The sequence below is a fragment of the Hemicordylus capensis genome, chromosome 4, assembly GCF_027244095.1.
Source record: "Hemicordylus capensis ecotype Gifberg chromosome 4, rHemCap1.1.pri, whole genome shotgun sequence".
NCBI lineage: Eukaryota > Metazoa > Chordata > Lepidosauria > Squamata > Cordylidae > Hemicordylus > Hemicordylus capensis.
Genome location: NC_069660.1, coordinates 248,148,018 through 248,168,902, shown reverse-complemented (window position 1 = coordinate 248,168,902; position 20,885 = coordinate 248,148,018). Strand labels below are relative to the sequence as shown.

Here is a 20,885-nt window from a genome sequence, read left to right as displayed (position 1 = left end):
GCATCAAAAGCAGCCCTCAATAAAAACCCTATCATCCAAGTCCCAGATTTAAACGAACTGTCACTCTAACCACTGATGCTTCTGAGGGGGGCACTAGTGGTGGGAGATGATGCCATTGGGCCTAGACCAGGCCCCTCATATGGGGCCTTAACCAGAAGTGGTCAGTGGGGGAGAATCATTGGCTAGAGGGGGCTCATCACAACAAGAAGAAGAAGAACATTGTGACAAGTGCCTTAAGACTTCACTGGAACTTAAAGGACTCTTGGGGAGGGTGGAGGAAACAGGACAAGTGATTAAAATGTTATTTTGACGTGTTATTGTGTTACTGTTTTGTACGTATAGATCGTTAGGTTAGCAAATTAAGCTTTGTGTTCCCAACCCTTTTGATATAGGAGCTGTCAACTCCCATTTCCAACCACCACTCTCAATTTAAGGAGGAGGGGGTGTAGTGACCAGCCTCCCCTCCCTCTAAAGAGTTAGCCAGAAGTTAACTTTTTTCTTGACTGACAGGCTGGTGAACTCCAGGGCTCAGCGAATCAGATGGATGGGACCTAGAGAGCTGTTGCCAGGAATTCTAATATCGACTTTTCAGCAGGGTTTGAAATTTAGTAATAATAGCAGGTTGGGTAGAGTAAAATAGAGTTTGCAATATGTAGGATATGTGTTTTGAATTACTATAGCAATGGTTGACTTGTATAGTTAATGAATCGCGCAGATTGGTGAGCGGGAAGTCAATATTTACTTAATTAGATGTAATGGGATTGTTAAGATATTGTAAAAACCAATAAAAAAATTTTAAAAGCAAAAAAGAGCTGTTGCCAGGAAGAAGTGAGTTCTTTGTTAGAGAAAGAGCTAGGCTGGAGGCTCTGAGAAGGACATGTGGCCATGGAGATTTACTCCAGGAGAACCATTCTGCAGATCCTTGAAAGACAAGAGGGTAGGAAGCTTGAATTCTAATCAGGTGTTTGATGAGTTCAAGGCAAGGAGCCAGGGCTTATGGCTTCGGGAAGTTTAGCATAGGGAGAAGTTTGTTTAGTGAGACTTTGCATTAGGGATATTTTTTTTCTTTGGTGTGTGTGTTTTGCATATTCCTAATACTGTTCTATTATTGTTTACCATGATGTAATTAAAATAAGAAACACTAGCCTGTGCCCCTCCTACCTAGGGCATCGCAAAAGACTCCAAACATTTAAGTGTGCATTAAAGCAACCTATTTGTGTAATCTTTCGTATTCTTAACTGCACCTAAAAGCTGAGAAAGCCTCAGACGGAAGTAGTCTGTAGTAGTTGAATAAAACTGGTGGGTTGTTTTTTTCCAGTTCTTTTCTTTTTAAATGTCTCTCAGATGATTTTTAACTCAGGAAAAGGGAGGGAATTCCTCTGGTGCAAACACGTCCTCAAGCATTCAGCAGCTATCAGTTTTCTCGCCATGTGCAGGCTTGCACATGGAAGATTTTTGTATTCATCCAATAGCAAAATAAAGCAAGTTTTCCCTGGGATTCCACCCCAACCCCAGGGAGGTTCAAGCTCAGTTGATTGAGGGGTGTTGGTGGCAGCATTTTGAACCTACCAATAATATAGAGTAGTTTTCCTTGAGGAATCGCCTATGCCCTTGTGGCACAGGAGTGGTTGAGACAATCGCTCATGTCTTCCTCTATTGCCCTTTCTACAAATCTATTCGTTCCAACCGGATTGAGCCCATCTATATATATATTTTCGGATATTTTCTCAATCACTTTCTCTCTCTCTATTTTAACTATTTCCCTTTTCTCTTTTATATTATAATGTTTTATTAATGTTACCTTGTATCCTACAATTTTTATCAGAATTTTAACTTGTTCTGTGTTGTAATTTGGTCATGGACCGTAAACTAACTAACAGAATAGTTTTAGGAGAAGTCTAATCAGGCAGCTCAGCAAGGATGATTCAGCATTTCTTTCCCTCATGTGAGCTTGCTCTGAGACAAAGGCTTAAATCTGCTACAAGCCTCCTGAAGTGTTTCTCTGACATTTCAATGGGCCAGTTCAGATGATACTTTTAAGCACATAATTTGTATATCTGTAGGGGGTTTTATATCCACTTGGAAAACAAATTCAGACAAACAGTCCAATGTTAACTGAGTGAATGATCCTATCCTGGGATCTGTTGTATTTACAATCCCAACCCAATGGTTGTTGGGGGCATGGAGAGAACACCAGTTGGCAATCTAGATGATAATCTAATGATAGGGACTGCCCCAGATTTTAAATCCTACATTATATTTGGTACATAAATCTTGGGTAGATAATTAGGTTGTTCAAGTTGGATGATTGTTTCTTTATATGTATAGAAATGGAATAAATAAATAAATAAATAAATAATATGTAGAATCATCTGATCACATGTTGAAAATATCATCTGAACCAGCCCCATGCCATAGATAAACTGGGTACTATAAACGAAACGAGAATTGTTAGGTCTTTTCATAGCAGTCGTTTGGGCCAGCTATGCTGAATTGTTCTTTTCTAAGTCATACTCTAAGGCATAGGACTGATGTGTGAAGATGGGCAGTGCACTCCCACTGCAAGTTATATAGATGCACTGGGCTTACAATTGCAGCCCTTTGCACTGTTGAGGTCCTACTGAAACCATGTTTAAGTGAAGATGTTTAGGATCAGGTTCAAATACTTGCAAGGGAACTCTTACCAACAGACTTTGCACGAGATTCTTCACGTTCTGCCCCATTTCAGGTGCTTGAGGCCCACTGGATGCCAATTTTATTAGTGTTGCTAAGAAGTTTTTGCACTTTTTCACATTTTCAAGCATTTCCTAACAATGAAGTCAAAAGCAAGAGAGCAAGTTAGACATTTTGAAGCAGTACAAGAGTATGCAATAGTTCCAGTCCATTTGTTCTTACCATAGAAGTGCTGGTCTGAACTATGGTTGTGTCCTCTTTTTCAGGAACTAGGTTTTGAACAATCGACAGTGAAACCGTGTCAGATGCAGAAACAGAAAGCTTAGACGATGGTCCAGTAACCAAAGACTTCACAGTTGTAACTGTAGCAATACTATCTGTTGATGCTACTGACTGAAAGAAAGTACACATTTATTTAAATATCAACAATACAAAAGCTACTGTTCAAGGATGCTACACTTCTATATGTGGGGACAAGCTCCTGAACATCTAGTGCTAGGGAACACCAAGTGGAAAGGGCAGTTGCCCTCTCTTCCCCACTTGTGGGTTTCCCAGATGCACCTGGGATATTTACCCCCTTCAAAAGTTTGTAGCGATACGAACGCACAAGAATGACAAAGAAAATTGACAAATGGCTATATTCTCAACACAATGTGGGCCTCTCTCACAACTGGAAACAAGAGGTTCTGATCATTAGTAAAACAGCATTGTGGAAGGTTTATTTAATCCCTTTCATCATAAATGCATGGTACTTTCAGTTTCCCACACAATGAAACAGGGGCAGAATACATGCCAAATGTGTTAAAACTGAAATTTTTAAAAAAATTACAAAACATTTGAAGCTCAATCCTAATGAGGCGCTCTGGAACACTGACTTGAAGCCTGAAAAAGATAGAACTTTTATTCTCAAACAGGGTACAATCTACCCTGACATTATCCAAGGGTTGAATTACTCCATTACCCACTGGGAACCCAGACAACAGTCACCACCATGGACAGATACCGGACAGCACTGATCACAGGCATAATCTAATATGGCAGCCATTTGCACCAGTTTTTGCCCATTAGAGGACGGGGGGTGGGGTGTTCCCCCACTCTAATGCATTTCTGGCAAGTGCACCTCAGGATAAAGATCAAAAATAGTTATGGAGAAGAATATTTTATACCATCTTACCATTGTTCAATTTGCAAACCACGGTATATAAATATGTTTATTAGCTACAGCAGTAAATGCAGGAGCCATACCTGTATTACAGCAGGCTTCTTAGCAGCAGAGGCAATAGAATTAGATGTCTTAGACACTGTTTTGACAGGAGCAGTTAGTACTTTGAACACCTGAGTTCCAGAATTCTTTCATAAAAGATAAAAGAGTACAAAGATTAAAATAAAAACTCAGCTGAAGGTCAAGTACATTTTACTGCTAATTGGATATCTCTAAGTTGCTTCTCCCAGAAAAGCAAAAGTTGAGGAAAAATGTTATGTGCATAGGGCAAAGTACACACAAGCAGACAAGCACCCTGATGCACCTTAAGTAGCAGGATTGTGTGTCTTGGAGTGGAAAATAGAGATTTTGTAACCCTGCGGCATCTAGCTTTATATGTTTATATTTGTGTGTAGGAGAAACTTTACGTTAGTGCACCAATACTGAAAACTAGCATGAACAAGACAAAACAGAAAATCCCTCAGCTATTGCAAACTATCATACTTTGTTTTAAAAGTTTCTTCCCATAGTCAAGCTGTGCTGATACAATTGCAAAAGAATCACTGCATCTAGACTAGATCCATTGAATTCACAAGTCGATATCAATGGAAGTGGTCAGATAGTACAACTGACCAACTATCTGATATCTACGAAAATCTGTGGTAGCAAAAGCATTTAGAAATATACTATAACATAGCTACTTCGCAAGTATTACCTGCAAAATCTGTGTTTTGACTGTAGATGCATTTGTAGGTATTGACTGTCTTAAACTTGGATTATTTTGAGTCTGGCTTTGGGCTTGAGCAAGTGCTTGTTGAGACACCAACATCAGCTGACCAGTATTACTTCTGAGAAGAACTGTTCCTGCAGGAAAAGTTATATTAAATCTTATGCATTTCTAATGAAGAGCCATAGTACAAATATGGAATTAATGCAATTCACACTTTAAGCAAAACCAAAGTACCAATAACCTTAAAACCACACACTGTACTTTGTTAAAAGAGGAAATCATGTAGTGCTTTCAAACTACCAGAACACTTCCATTTTGAGCTTCTCTAACAGCAGACTGGGGATGTGTGAACAAGTTCAGAAACCAACGTTAGACATCGAACCAATTCAGATAGATGGCTTGATATCGGATCGCACACACACACCCATGTTAGGTTCAATATTGAGTCGAGCCCTCCCCCAGCCTATTCAGGGGTTTGGTGAGTTAAATATTTTTTCTCCTCCAGAAGCAGAACTCACTGCTGCTGCTCTGGGGCCTTCTCTCAGGCCGTGGGATGTGTGCGTCTCCACCCCCCCCCCCACTGGCCTACATATTTGCCAAATCACCCAGTTCAGGCGGTCTTCGGCCCATTCTGGGCCTCACCCCTGTGGCGGCAGCCATTTTGGAAGCTGCCGCGCATACCCAATGGAGTCTGGACTGAACTTGAATCAAACCGGGCACACCCCTATAGCAGACTACTACATTTTCCACATGGCCCAATTAGCATTATGTCAAGTGTAACTTATATTCTAGCCTCATAAAAATCCATCAAGAATAAGAAAGCCTATTCAAAATGTGTTTGCTCACAGATCTATGCAATCAGAGCCTGAAAAAATACATATGTTCCCAGCAGTCTTTTGTTATCCAAACAGAATTAAACAAAATACGCTGGCCTGTTACCAGTTTGATGCCCCTTAAAGCCCATTTCATAGAGTACCACAGGAATTGCTTCAGTTATGTCAGCCAACTTTCACCAGGCTGTGGTCCACCATAGATTTACACACACACACACACACACACACACACACACACACACACACACTCCTTACAAGGGATACGACCAGGATAAAGGCAAGAATCCTTTAGCCATTTCAGGGCAGATCTTGGGGGGAAAGCACCTTTCCCCAGAAACTCTTCAAGGTATCTCACTAACCAGAGTTTACACAGATCCAAAATTTAATGTTTTGGTGCTCTTAGAAATACCCCCCCCACACACACACACAACTATTTTCTAGTGTAAAGCAAAGTCCACACTCCAGCAAGGCAAATGAAGATCCTGTGCTTTGCTATATCAAGCACTGCAGATCCATCACATGTTCAAATTGTTAGAACAGAATCTTTTTACTGAAGCAGAAACCTACTGAATGTATGAACATGTCTTGATTATTGCTCAAATTAAGAGGACTATTTCTGTATTATGTATGTTATATTAATGCATTAGAGGAAAATACATCTTTAACTTCACTTGCTGAAATGTTCTAAGTTGGAACAAAGTTTCTTGGCCTGAAGAAAGTAGATAAGGCCATGCATTCTTTCCTTTAAGAAACAGTTGCTAACTTACTTGAAGAAAAATTTTGTCTTAATCCTGGAATAGATATTAACGGCTGAGTTCTGCTATTTGGCTTGTTCTGTCAACCTGTTTTTTAATTAGCACATTGTTATTAGATTTGAACAGCAGCTTACCTCTCTGCACAAGAACTATAGAGAAACATTGGGGGTGAGGAAGGGAGCAGTGTTCAACCTGGCTTGAAATGAGTCTCAGAAAAGATATCATAAGCCAGCCTTTTGGCATTTCATCTATATTCTGGAAGTGTTGTAACTGCCAAATGCCTGCTATGAGCACATAAATACACCATTCTAGGATCTAGTGTTTTAACAATATTGATGACTCTAAGAATACAAGGAAGGGAATGATTAGAGGCACCAGGTGGGGGCCGTCAAGAATACATACATATATGCAGGATGGTGCAGTGTTTCCAGGCACTGCCAATGAGCATCTCCTCCTGGTACAGCCTTACCAAGGTTGCAGAAGTGTATTTCAGTTCTGCTGAGGAGCTGTTTTATTGAGTGCATTGTCTGAAACACTCTTTCGCCTAAAGAACAGCAGCATGGGCTTGCCATAAAAGCAAGAAGAGCTGCAACTGACACAAGACATCCTTAGGCCAGGCTGGATATTTGGGGAGGAATAATAAGTAACTGAATGAGAGATTTGGTTATTTAACACAACTTGGGGAAAGAGAAAATAGCAGTGACCCATAGAGTAACATATTCTCTAAGTAACCTTTCCAACACTGTACCAGACCACAATTTTCAGAACTGTGGGGAGAGATGCTTGTTCCTTTGCCACAGCCTCCAACAATGAGTGGATTGATCTGAAGTATCAGTAATTCCAGCAACGATCCTTGGAGTGCCTGAAAATTTCTCTAGTGGTAGGTACCTACGGCTGAAAACAGACAACACAACACCTAGAAAGCTTAAATTGATCTGAAAACACCTACGACACACACACACTTTCCTGTTATTTCATCAGGTTTGAAACACACATTTGCAAAGTATCACTGCTAACCATCAGAGAAAGTGGGAGAGTGTACGAGTCGCAAACTGAAGTAACACTTTCAAAATTGGAAAAGAAAGAAAAAATACTGCTTCGAGCTTTTGACATCCCACTATGACCTGCCAGATGCATTTGGGAGTAGAAAGTGGAGGAGAACTCACACAACAGCCTTCTGTAGTATCTCTCAGTTACTGTCGCCTGCTAGAGTAAACATTTGGACTAGTATAAACTGGCAGCCTGAAGAAACTTAGACAGGCTGGGAAGGAGGAAGAATTAGGCCACACTTGACTTGGTCTTTGCAGCAGTAGGACAGCAGAGCCAGCGAAGAGATGAGAGAGGCTGAGGAACAAGTATGAACAATACAGGAAGTGGAGTTGCACAGCAGGCTATCTAAAACAGAAAAAAAGAAGTGTGGTTCATCAGTGAAGCCAGGATGATGCTTTAAAGCCCTGGCATGCCTGTCAAGCTGGCAAGCGTAAAACTGCAATTCTAGACACTTGTACTTTGGGAATAAGTCACATTGTGCAAAGTGCAAGTAGGAAGGCTCCAACGGTTTTCATTAGTGATGCTTAGAACACTTCTGCAACCAATACAAAATAGAATACACATGCAGCTTCAGAATGACTTTGTCCAGACTGACATTCCTAAGTGCTGCATTATGTATCCTTAAAAAGTGCCTGAACCTAGGCACAGAGCTTAACTAGTAAGGATTATGAACCTAACTACAGTATAGTTGTACAACACTGCCATCTAATGGTACAGCTAGTAAATGCCTTTGCTTTTGTGAAATTTATCAAATGCAGTTAAGTACCTGCTTGCAAGGATTCTAGTACTAGTCCATCATATGCATTCATATTTTGACACCTGCCTTAAGGACAGGTGTGCTTAAGGCAGGACTGTTTGCTTCAGTTCTTGAACTGAAGCAAACAGTATCTCTGCATTCGGGTATTAAATACCAGCTTTTGTGGCTCTGTGTCTGTCCATGCAAACGCAGAATTAATCTCAAGAAGGAATCCAACTGGCAACATGTCGGAAAGGGGAAGGTCATCTGTATCAACAGGCTCTTAGGGCAATGGCCAATGAAATCACCTTTGAATATATATGGTGCCATTAATGGCTGATAAAACTCAGATAGGAATGCCCAAAAAAGGATATGCATGTACAGGGTAATTCCATGCTCCTGCTTTGGATTTCAGAGCCAGAAACAGTTGTAACATCAGATAATGTAAGAGCCCTGCTGGATCAGGCCCAAAGCCCATCCAGTCCAGCATCTTATATCACACAGTGGCCTAACAGATGCCTCTGAGAAACCCAGAGGCAAGAGCATGCCCTCTTTCTTGCTGTTGGTCCCCCGGCAAATGGTATTTAGAGGCATCTTGCCTCCAAGGCTGGAGGTGGTCTATAGTCACCAGACTAGTGATAGATCTGTTGTCCATGAATTTGTCTAAGCCACTTTTAAAGCCATCCAAGCTAGTGGCCATCACCACATCCCATGGTAGAGAATTCCACAGATCAGGGTTGGGGAACCTTGGCCCTTCAGCTGTTTTTGAACTACAACTCCCACCATCCCCAGCTGCAATAATTGTAGCTGGGGATGATGGGAGTTGTAGTTCAAAAACTGCTGGAGGGCCAAGGTTCCCCACCCTTGCCATAGATTAATGTTGTCACCCACTCACCCAGTTTGGAGAGATCCTTTTGGACCTCCTCACAATCTGTTGTGGATTTCACTACACCTAAATAGTTTAGTGTCATCTGCAAGTTAAAGAGCACTGGTCCCGGTACAGATCCTTGGAGGAACTCACTTCCCTCCATTGTGAAAACCATTAGTTTATTCCTACCCTCTGTTTTCTGTCCTTCAACCAGTTACCAATCCACAATTGAACCTGTCGCCTTATCCCATGATGGCTAAGTTTATTCAAGAGCCTTTGGTGGGGAACTTCGTCAAAAGCTTTTTGGAAGTCCAAGTATACTATGTCTACTGAATCATCTTTATCCACATGCCTGTTGACACTCTCAAAGAACTCCAAAAGGTTACTTCTGCAAGACTTGCCCTTGCAGAAGCCATGCTGGTTCACCTTCAGCAAGGCCTGTTCTTTATATTTAAAAAGGCTTTCCATCAATTTACTCGGCACCAAAATTAAGCTAACCAACCTGTAATTTCCCAGATCTATTTTTGAAAATCAGAGTTAAATTAGCTATTTTCCAGTCCTCTGGTACAGAGCCCGATTGTAGGGACAAGTTACTTATTTCTGCTAGGAGATCAGAAATTTCACATTTGAGTTCCTACAGAACCTTTGGATGGATGCCATCTGGCCCTTGCCATTTGTTAATTTTTAGTTTTTCAAGATGGTTTTGAACATCCTCTCTCATCACCTCAAGCTGGCCTGTTTCTTCAGCCTGCAAGCCTGAGAAGCTGAGTTCTGGAGTGAGAAGATGGTCAGTATCCTCCGCTGTGATGACAGATGCAAAGAACTCATTCAGCTTCTCTGCAATATCCTTATCCTCAATAATCCTTTTAATGCCCTCATCATTTAAGGGTCCAACTGCCTCCATGGCAGTTTTTCTGCTTCTGATATATTTAAAGAAGTTTTGGTTATTCCCCTTGATACTTCTAGCTAAATGCTCCTCAAATTCTGTTGCATCCTTGCATTTCCTTTGCCAGAATGTATGTTCCTTTCTGTTTTCATTTGGGCAGGACTTCCATTTTCTGAAGGAAGTCTTCTTCCCTTTTATAGCTTCCCTGACTCTACTTGTTAGCCACACAGGCATCCTCCTGAACTTGGTGGTACCTTTCCTCCTTGTTATATATTCCAGCTGAGCTTCAATTATTGTGGTTTTAAAGAAGTTCCATGCTTTCTGGAGTGATTTGACCCTCCTGACTTCCATTCAACTTTCTTTTTACCAATCCACTCATTTTTTAGAAGTTGCCTCTTCTGAAGTCCAGCACATCTACGTTGGCAGTGCTCTATTCACATATAAGCTGAATTGTATCACACTATGGTTACTCTTCCCCAGTGGTTCTATTCTTTCAGTCCTCATATTGTCGTCTATAATTATTCTGTGGAGGACTCCAGTCTACCTTGGTTTTTTAGCTGTCCTTTCTGTGGAGTTTGTATCTAGGAATAATAATGTCCCACTGACTGTCACCATTCCATCAGGTTTCCATTATGCCCACTATATCTACATTTTCGTTAACAATCAACCACTCCAGCTTACCCATCTTGGCTCCAAGGCTTCCAGTACTGTTGTGTAAACACCTATACTCAGAGTCTCTTACCTGGCATTGGCGTGTGCCATCTCCCTTACTGTCACTTGGCCCTTTTGACCAGCTGTCATGTGTTTGTCAATTCCTGGATCTACTCTGTGCCTTTCTGGTTTACCTGAAACATTTGCACCCTTACAGCTTAGGGGATTTTGCTTGCTGAACCCGATACCAACCAGTTCCTGTCAGCAATCCCCCAGACGTCATTTTAAAAGTTGCTCTGTGAACATTTTGATTTTACGCACCAGTAGTCACTTGCCCCAAAATGTATCCCAGTGTTTAACAAATCTAAACCCCTTCTCCTGGCACAACCATCTCATCTGTATAGAAATTCAGTAAATTAAATAAATAAAATCCACGCATTGAGACCCCTCAGCTCTGCCTGTCTCAGTGGCCCTGCACATGGAACAGATAGCACTTCAGAGAACACTACCCTGGAGGTCCTGGACTTCAATATGCTATCTAACTGCCTAAATTTGACTTCCAGGAACTCCTGACTGCATTCCCCAACATTCTTTGGTTCTGACATAGTTGGCGATGACAGCTGACTCCTTCTCAACATTGCCTAACAGCCTCTCTAGACACTGTGTGATGGTGGTCCTCAACCTTCATACCAGGCAGGCAAGTCACTATGTGGTCTACAAGCAGGTCACAAACTCATCTCTCTACGCCCCTAATATTCAAATCACCCATTACTAAGAGGCCCCCAACACCCAGACGAGTATCCTTTGTGCAAGAGGGTATGGGTGCATCACCCAAAACAGGGACCCCTTCTAAAGGAGCATGGCCCTCTTCGTCAGACGGATGTCCTCCTTCCCCGAGACTTTCCTTCTCAGTGACAAAAGAGGAGCTGTCAGCCTGGGAGCCTGGCACCTCAGGAATGTGGCCCCTCCCACAAGCTGTAAGTCTCACCTGGAGCTAATCCCGCACCCAAACTAACTGCCCTATCAAAAACACAAACCTCTAGCCAGCCAGAAATCAATCCCTAGGAAAGTCTAGCCCTAAGCAACTTAGCTTGTCATTTCCCCCTTGATTTATTTATTAATATACTTGCTTCCTACTGTCTTCTACAGGAGATAAATCAAAAGTTTGCTGCCTCCCCTGGTCTGAGCCTTGTCTTGTCAAGAGCTTCTTCCAGACTTCATGCCAATTTTACTGCTGCCGTGGGGTGACTTCCTTTACCTGTCTCTGCACTTCAGATAAGAAGAGGGAAGACTAACTAAGCGAATAGGCATATTGTGGATAATAGAGAGATGCATGAAACAGAGTTAGTGTTCTGTTCGAAGTTTGGAACAGAATGCTAAATCCCTGAAACGTTCCATCGAAACAACCAGTTGAGCAGGTTAGGGTTGGCCCCATTCCAACTCTAAACAGGCCCTTCATCTGAAGCATTTTCTGTTCTGAGCTCAGAACTCTGGAAATGGCCTGTTTAGAGGCAGAAAGTTCTGAATGCAGGATGTTCTGCACATCCCTAGAGGAGAATGAAGTCAAATGCACAACTGGCCACGGAACATAATAAATTGTCTTGTAGACTTCAGTAGTCTACCAAGATCTCTAGCCAAGATCTCCAGAAAGACACCCAATACAAACACCATCTATATTAACAGCAGAACAGTGATAGCTCAGTGGCAAAGCACATACTTTGAATGCACAAGATCCTATTTTCAGTTTCTGGCATCTCCACTTAAGGGATCTCAGTTAGTACAACTGGGAAAGATTTCTACTAGAAACCTTGAAAACCCACTACCCGAGTAAACAATGTTAGCTGAACCAATGCTTTGACCTGGTATATTCTGCATTTACAGTTCCCTCAACCACCATTACAAAATCAAATTTGATATTAAGAGACATAAATGGAGTGGCTTGTCACGTGCAAGTCTAAGCAAACGTTATATGCATCCAATTACTATATCATTAAGTGTGTGTTTGTGACTTGGTTGCTCACAATTCAGAATCCTACTTCTCCTCACATACCAGGACACTGAAGAGTTTATAAAATTCTGAACTGTCAGGCATTTCATCTCCACACACAAAGTGAACACCTTTGACATTTAATTACTTTTCAAGTGCCATTACTTTCAATGGAGCAAAAGCTCTCAAAATGTTTGAATGGTAAATATTCTGTGTTTGAGCAGCAGGGAAGATGGGATGGATGATGGCTAAACAGCAGGATAGGGAACAGAAGAAGAGAGGAGACTGAGAAGTGGGGCACAGGGATGGCAGGCAAAAGGGAAGGCCGACAAGCAAGTAGTACTGGAAAAACGAGAAGAAGGGAGAAAGGAAAGGTAAAGAAATTCTAGAAGAAACTAGGGGTGTGCACGAACTTGTTCAGCAGTCTATTCACAGACTGCCAAACTAGTTCAAAAGACCACCAAACCTTTCCGAAAAACCGGTGTGTGAGCCTGTTCGGAGGTGGAGGGGGGGTTGCTTTAAGGCGTGGGGAGGGTGTCCTTACCTCCCCCACTGGCACTACTGTCAAAATCACTGGCACAGGGCAGCTGTATACCCTCTTGATGCCTCGGTCAGCATCATACCAGAAGTAACCAGCGCGTGTGGACAACACACCAGGATAGAAAGAAGGCGCAACAAGTCAGCTGGGGAGAAGAGGGAGCAGTAGGGAGGAAAGCTGAAGGAAATGGGGGTGGAAAATGAGGATGAGGAAAGGTTTTCCCCAGGAACAGAGTGCGAGTGAAGACACATGCAAGCAAGAACTATTCCCTGCCACTTTTGATACGTCTTTGGCTATTAACAAAATTAAGTTGTAGACACAACAGCAAACAATGGTTTGGTACTATGTGTACAATTCCCAGGCATACCCTGTTCCCACCTCTCCCTTCCCTTGAGTAGCAATTTCCCTATTCTTTTTCCTGCTTTAAAGCAAACAATAGAGCTTGTTCAGACGTCACACAGAACCTCAGCTAGTCAGGCTCAACACAATGTTCCTGAGCCTTGGGAATGTACACCCAATCACTCCCATCTCTGCACCAGCATTTACTTCTTATCAAAGTTAAAATAAACTGCGATCTATTGTCCTTCAACCCACCAATTTCACCTTATTCTAGTCTACTTGCTTCAAAAAAATCTCTGATCTGTACTCAACGTTTGAAGAGAGTTAGAGATCTCAGGTTATTTAAAGCAAGTAGGTTAGACTAAGCAGAGACTGCCAGGTTTGGACAACAAATCTCATCTTATTTTAACCTAGATAGGTAGCAGACATTTGTGTGGGGATGGGACAGGGGAGCATGCATAGGGATGAGATATGGAGCCCAGTTCTAACCTAGGTTCCACATGATATCCGAACCAACCCTAGAGCTTGTCATTTCATTCAAAGTGATAAACTATGGTTTATGTTTGCCCTACGAACCAGGATTGGAAAGAAGTTTGATACAGGCTTGCCTCAAACCTAGAACAAAGAGGAGGGCATCACTCTGCATAAGGGAAGGAACAAAAGAGTATGGTCAGAACTTGGACATGTAGCATCACACACCTTTGCTTTAGTGCAGGGCTGCTCAATATTGGCTCTCCTGCAGATGTTGGCCTACAACTCCCACAATCCCTGGCTATTGGCCACTTGGTTGGGAATTATGGGAGTTGTAGTCCAAAACAGCTGGGGGTCCTAAATTGAGCAGGCCTGCTTTAGTGTAAAAAGCTAGTTTCAGATGTTGAACAGCCAAATCCATAGCAGGGCGACTATCAAAGAATAAAAATCACTGATTCTCTTCGCAGTGTTTCTGCAGTTTAACATGTTTGCCTTCATATTAGTATCAGACTAATTTTAATTAAGAAAAAATTGATTAGACAGAATTACTATCAAGCAATTTCCGCTCCCCACCCCCCGCAAAAAAATTTCAACACTGTACAAAGTATATGCTTTTGAATAGCCATGACTTAAAGCATTTAAGAGACTTCAATAAATATTTCCAATTGGAGCTCGGTATACAAAATTTAGACCACATAAAGCAAGAATTATTCAACTGTTTACCCCTCACGTTATTTCAGATCAACTACATTGAGCTATTGGAAAATTTTTGGTTTTTAGTTCTCCAAGAGATTTACATACTTTGTTAAAAAAAAAAATACAAATATTGAACTACATACATTCAGCAAATTTTATGAAGACATCTTGCCAATTCTACTTTATATACATTGAGCCAATATAAGTTACCTGAAAAGTTACAAGAAAACTGTTCCAGGTTAGTTTCAGAAGCCTATTTTAACTTTTGACAATAGTAAGATAGTCTTCCTATAACACCCAATACATTTTCACACAAACAAAAACCAAGTTCAACAGGACAGATTGAAGGGGCTGCAGGAGCTGTAACTCAGTAGTAGAGCAAATACTTTGCATGCACAGGGTCCCTGGTTCAGAAAAGAATATTTATATACCACTTTCAACAAAAGTTCCCAAAGCAGCTTACACAGATAAAATAATAAGATGGATCCGTGTCCCCAAAGGGCTCACAGTCTAAAATGAAACACAAGGCAGACACCAGCAGCAGCCACTGGAGAGATGCTGTGCTGAGGCTGGATAGGGCCAGTTGGTCTCCCCCTGCTAAATATAAGCAAGTCACCACTTTATTTATTTTATTTATTTATTACATTTATATCCCCCTCTTCCTCCAAGGAGCCCAGAGCAGTGTACATGGTTATATTTGTCCTCACAAACATAACCCTGTGAAGTACATTAGGCTGAGAGATATGTGACTGGCCCAGAGTCACCCAGTGAGTTTCATGGCTAAATGGGGATTTGAACTCGTGTCTCCCCAGTCCTAGTCCAACCACTGCATCACTCAGTTCTCAGGGGTTCATTTCCTGCCATCTACAGCTAGAGCAAGACTCTTTCTTGTCTGAAACTGTGGAGGTGCTCAAAGCCTAAGAAATATAAGAAGCTTGGTGTTACGTTAAAGAAGAAAATGGTCAGAGTTAAAACATGGTAAAAGCTGAATGTTCCACTCTCACCACAGGCCCGCTAAAGGTTCCAGAGCAGCAGCAATAACTGAATGGATCCCAACTAAGCTTTAAACACAGTCACGAAAGCAACAAACTGAGCAACCCTAATAGTGGGAAGATGACCTGTTGCACAATAAAGCAGCACAGAAAATAGCAGCTTGAACTTGGGTAGTGATTGTATTTCATTAATCCTATGAAACAGATAGCAATGGAAGAACTCCTTCGCTGACTCATGTCAGATAAACTCAGAAGTTAGCAGAGCCATTTCCCAACTTCTTAGGAACAGGCATGACTTATTTCTGAGCCAGAGGAACTTAAGAAAAATAACCAATCCCAAAAATGTCTTTCCATCCACCAAGTCCCCCTCTTACCCATGGGGCTAAAGATGGAAACATCAGTGACGGAGCTCTGATGGCTTCAGGGGAAGTGGGGGGGCATGTTTTTTCCTCTCTAATCCCCAGCATGCTGCTCAGGTGCCAGAGAGGGGAGAAAGAAAAACCTCCTTCCTCCCCTCCCCCACGGTTGCTGCCAATGCTGGCAGCCTAGCCACTAGAGGAGAGGAGTAAGCCAAAAAAATTTCCTTTCACTTCAATCCTAGTTTTCACTGTTTTTTTGTCTGGGCATGATGAGCCCCTGAAGCTTGTATCTGGGCCTAAATACTATGAGCTCCACCAGGAAATCTAGTAAGAAGCTATCCATGAATTCAACCAACAACTAAAGAGAGCAGTTGGGAAATGTTACAAGCCAGCAAACAGAAATCATGAGTATCCTTTACTGTCCAACTTGAAATCCATAATTCACATGGAGTAGAGCTAGGCAACCTTGAATCTCCAGCTTTTGAACTACAACTCCCATCATCCCCAGCCACAATAAATTGTGGCTGGGGATGATACAAGTTGTAGTTCAACAACAGCTGGAGAGAGCAAAGGATGCCCCCCCCCACCCCCAATGTAGAGGATTCTGTTGGGGAGACAAATACTGTTTTGGTATTTTCCCACCAGTCAGACAGCTAAAGCCTCTTAATGAGAAAGCAACAGCTGACTGACTAGCAGCCATCAAAGAGGAGAAAGGATTAGCAGTGGCAGACAAGGGCTACCCCTATATACTCATCAAGGTGGTTTTGAGGTGAGCAGAAGAGACAGGTAATTACTTTTCTAGAGGAAGGAACAGAATAATGGATTGTGGGAGTTCTGTTCATCAATCACCAGGCAACTGGCTTTGTGACAACAGCCAGGAATATGCATCTATATAGACAGAATCATGCCTGCTTAGTTTACTAGTAGGATTCTGACACTATTAGAGTGAAATCTTGATGAGCCGATGGAAGTGCCCATTGATGTGAGAGTTCTCAGAGTTACTCATGACTTGCAAACGTATATTCAAGGCATTGTACAAGTTTAATTTCATCCACATTTAAGATGTCAACATTCTTTCCAAAGATGCACTTTAAACTGAAGAGGGTGAACTGCTCTGTCAAACAAGTTCCAGTTGTTGCTCTCAGTAGAAATCTTTGGCATTAATTTCAGTAGGTTTTACATTCTACAAAAAGGGAAACAGAACTGAAGACCAGTATATTGAAGATGCCATAGAACTCATCCTGCCCATTGCTCTAGAGCAGTGGCTCCCAACCAGGGTTCCTCCAGATGTTGTGGAACTACAGTTCCCAGCATCCCCAGCCACAATAAATTATAGCTGGGGATCATGGGAATTGTAGTGCAGCAACATCTGGAGGAACCCTGTTTGGGAACCCACTGCTCTAGAGCCTAGCTTTTAAGCAGGTTAGAACAGTCACCACATCTTTGCTACTTTCAAAGCACCAACACATTTTTTATTAAAAGGGAGGAAAAAGTCAAGTTTTTCAGCCAAGTTCAAACACTTTTGAGAACTTATCAAACTGAGCTTGAGGTTGCCAGTTACAGCAATGGCTTGTGGCAAATACAGTACAGCAACAACGCAACCTCCATTAAGCCAAGTAAAGTTACCATTCCTAAAGCATGCTGTAAAAACAACTTTTTCTCAATCCCTTGTGTAACCTCTCTAGCTTATATTAGCTTTTTGGACCAGCCAACAGTAGTTCCTGCATGCAATTTGAGACCATTATGGGTTTGTCTAGGAGCTGCCCTTAAAACGTTGTTAGAACAGTGGTCTTCAATCTTTCCAGAAACAGGACACATCATTAAGCTCAATCTGAAACACTCAACACTCATTTTTTCCTCCCTGACGATCTGTCTCCTTCACCTTACAGATTATGGCTGTGGTGCTGCTGATGGTGTGCCCCACCTTAGTCAAGTTCCAGACCCAACAGCTGAAGACAACCAATGATCTAGAGCAGGGATTCTCAACGTTGGGTCCCCAGATGTTATTGGACTTCAACTCCCATAATCCCCAGCTCCAGTGGCCTTTGGTTGGGGATTATGGGAGTTGAAGTCCAATACCATCTGGGGACCCAATGTTGAGAATCCCTGATCTAGAGGATATAGCTGAGACAGTAGTGCTAGTATAGTTAAGATGAGGAACTGTTTCAACATTCTAGCATTATACACCCTGACATTCTAGTAGTCATAAAATCAACACTTGATTTTTCAGATAAAAAAATCAGTAGATTTTTTCAAGCTAAGCAGACATCAACCAGGTGACAAGAGACACCACGCTTCCAAATGTGATGCAGAAACATTTTTTTTAAAAAAATGACTGAGATACAGCAGTTTAAGTATCAATCCTAACAAGAGATGTCTCTCCTATTTGCTGTGCCTTTTTGTCAGAACATCTCAAAAATTTTAATGCCATTTTAATTTTTAGGGGGGGAAATTCAAGTATATGCTGAAGTTTTTTAAAATCCTGTGTTTTAGAAGAAATCAATCCAGTATTCCCCAAGTTATCAGCCTCTGGAGTCCCCATAACAAGGTAGAATCAATGAAGGAGCTTATTGTCAATTCTGCCTACTGAGGGTTCTGAAGCCAGAGCTGGGAGGAGTCCTGGTAAGTGCCTTCCTGGTTCTGTGTGGAAGTGCTTGGTAAGGAGAACAAGATGACTGGCACTTCTAGAACTAAATAGACATTTCCTTCCTCATCGCTTTCCTTTTACAGGCTTTTATTTTCTGCTTTCACTGAGGCATAGTAGCAGCAAAGGGGCCTTGAATCAGGACACACAAGTGATGGAGAGGCAAGTGGACTTAGGAGGCAGGCAGCAGCCCCTGCAAGGGCACCCGAGGCAGTGACAGGCTGCCTTTGAATATGAACTTTCCACATCAAAGTATACTGCCTGTTAATATGGAAGCTCCACTTAGCCAGCATTGGTAAGACTACAGTTAAACTTCCATTCACACAGTGCCCATATTTTCCTTTTCAAAAAGCCTGCTAATTCAGCCACCCCAAAACCTTCTGTTTAAGATGCTTTCAATTTTCACTTGTGCTCTAAGCAGTGTAGACTTTGCAAGCTAAGGTGCCCATCTTCACTTTTGTACCATATAAGCTGTAAAGACTGAACAATCTTGTATGTTATGTTTATTTGTTTGTTTGTTTGTTTGTTTAATACATTTATATACCGCCCCAAACCAAAGTATCGGGGCGGTTCACAACTATAAAATACAAATAAATAAAACATTAAAATTAATTAAAACTCCAATTAAACAATTAAAATGTTGCTTTAGAAATGCACCTACATTTTGACTTCAGCTCAGGATTGGTTGAGGGGATGCAGCCAAGTATATATTTTCTACAGGTGCTGTTTCCCCAATTACTTGCTAGAGGAGCCCCTGATAAGTTTCTGCCCAGTTTATCTTTACAGGGCACAGTAAATACAAGCAGCCAGTGTTCCCTCTAAGGCACGCACATGCTCACATTTTTTTATGTCCACTCAGTTAATTTTAGACCCCACTCAGGTTTAATCAGGAAGGTCCCATCCGACCCTGAATGTACATGTGCACAAACTCATTCTGCACACAGATGAAAAAAGAGAAAACATTGCAAGTGGCCCCTGAAAATTCCACCTGCATAATAAGTGTGCAGTCAGAAGTTTAAGAGGTCCCCAATTCAGCCACAATAACTTCCTACAGATGCATTAGACTCAAAATGGTCAGGTACAGCTCTACAAGGCAGCATTATTTGCCTAAATGCCATCAGTGTACAGCCTGCATCCCTACTCAGCAGTCCCTTGAATTTATACACAAGTAGACAATGCATCCTTGCTTGTGAATTGCCTCTCAAACATATGAGTAGACTTCACCCTTACTTGTGAGTAGAGCTACACTTTAGAAAGGATACAAGTTGATTTCCAAGTATGGCTGGAGGTCTTCTCACAAGCATACAGTCTATCCATGAGCGAAGGTGGGTTACTGGTGAGTAAGGGTGTATCAGTCAGCCTTATTAATATTAATAGACCTTCAATGTTACCCATGTGAGATCTACTTATGAGTAAGGCTGACAAGTCTACTGATGAGTAGGATTCTCCTAAATAAGCATGAGCTCCACTTACAATCAAGGATGCAGTGTTCTCTCAGGAATGTTCTGTGTCTATTTGTAAGAGTGAGGTCAACTCATGTGTAAAGGTAGAGTCATGTCTGAAGCCACATACATGAAGTTGTACAAAGTCTTTCCAACTTACATGACACAGAAGTGAAGGCTTGCAATTCTTACATTTTGTAGAGCATGAGCAAGAATTGAAAGCATTTTAACTCATATTCAACAGAAGCAATTTGGAATTCCCCTCTGAATTCCAGAATTCAACTATGGGCGCATTGCTCCACTATTTACAGTGGCCTTTTAGCCTTCCACATATCATTCAGAATGTGTTCAGCTTCAGGTCCTATGTACTTTAAGCATTTCTTTTATTTGTTTATTGACTGGATAGTTTTAAATGTTAGGTGTATGTTTGATCAACTGATTTTTTTTAAAGGGATCATAACTTGTTTATTCCAAACATGTTGGATATGTTGAATATTGCTTTGCATGCACAAGCTACATAGTGAGGGCTGGACAATATTCCAGGTGGTTCCTTGTCTCTATGGACTGCTGTCCTCATAACCAGATCATATACAAATTTTACAGCTTTATCTACTGTTAAAGATGTGGGGTGGAAAGTTTTCTGTGGAAAATATTCCATTTCTAAGCTTACTACTTGTTTACTTGAATAGCTTTTGAGGTACAATAAGGAGAAATTGAAATGGAGATTTTTTTAAATGGAATAATCAAATCAGATCAATTAATTTAGAGAATCATGAAAATTTTACAGTAGAGGGGGCAATTCAAAATGTTTCAGGAAACCCTTTTCTCCAACTGTGGGTTACTTTTGCAGTGGATGTCTGTACAGCATTTCATTTTCTGTTCCACTTCTCTATCAGCATCAGTTGCACTAGCCTGTTTTCATACAAGTAGCTTCTCATACCAAGGAAATGCACACATTGTTTTCATCTTATGTTCTCTCTAGGGATGCATCAACAGGTTCTTACTTGTCTGCCACCCTCCTTTATTTAAGCTCA

At 41.5% G+C, this 20,885-nt stretch overlaps 1 protein-coding gene across 1 annotated transcript in view; it reads right to left on the bottom strand.

Annotated features, from left to right (window-relative positions):
- TAF4B (TATA-box binding protein associated factor 4b) overlaps positions 1 to 20,885 on the bottom strand; it is a 99,633-nt gene that overhangs the window by 66,513 nt on the left and 12,235 nt on the right. Inside the window, exons 2-5 of the mRNA XM_053249470.1 lie at positions 4,590 to 4,738; positions 3,919 to 4,023; positions 2,896 to 3,066; positions 2,685 to 2,807 (exon numbers count right to left, since the gene is read on the bottom strand). Coding sequence (XP_053105445.1) covers positions 2,685 to 2,807; positions 2,896 to 3,066; positions 3,919 to 4,023; positions 4,590 to 4,738 — 548 coding nt within the window. The remainder of the gene's footprint in view (positions 1 to 2,684; positions 2,808 to 2,895; positions 3,067 to 3,918; positions 4,024 to 4,589; positions 4,739 to 20,885) is intronic.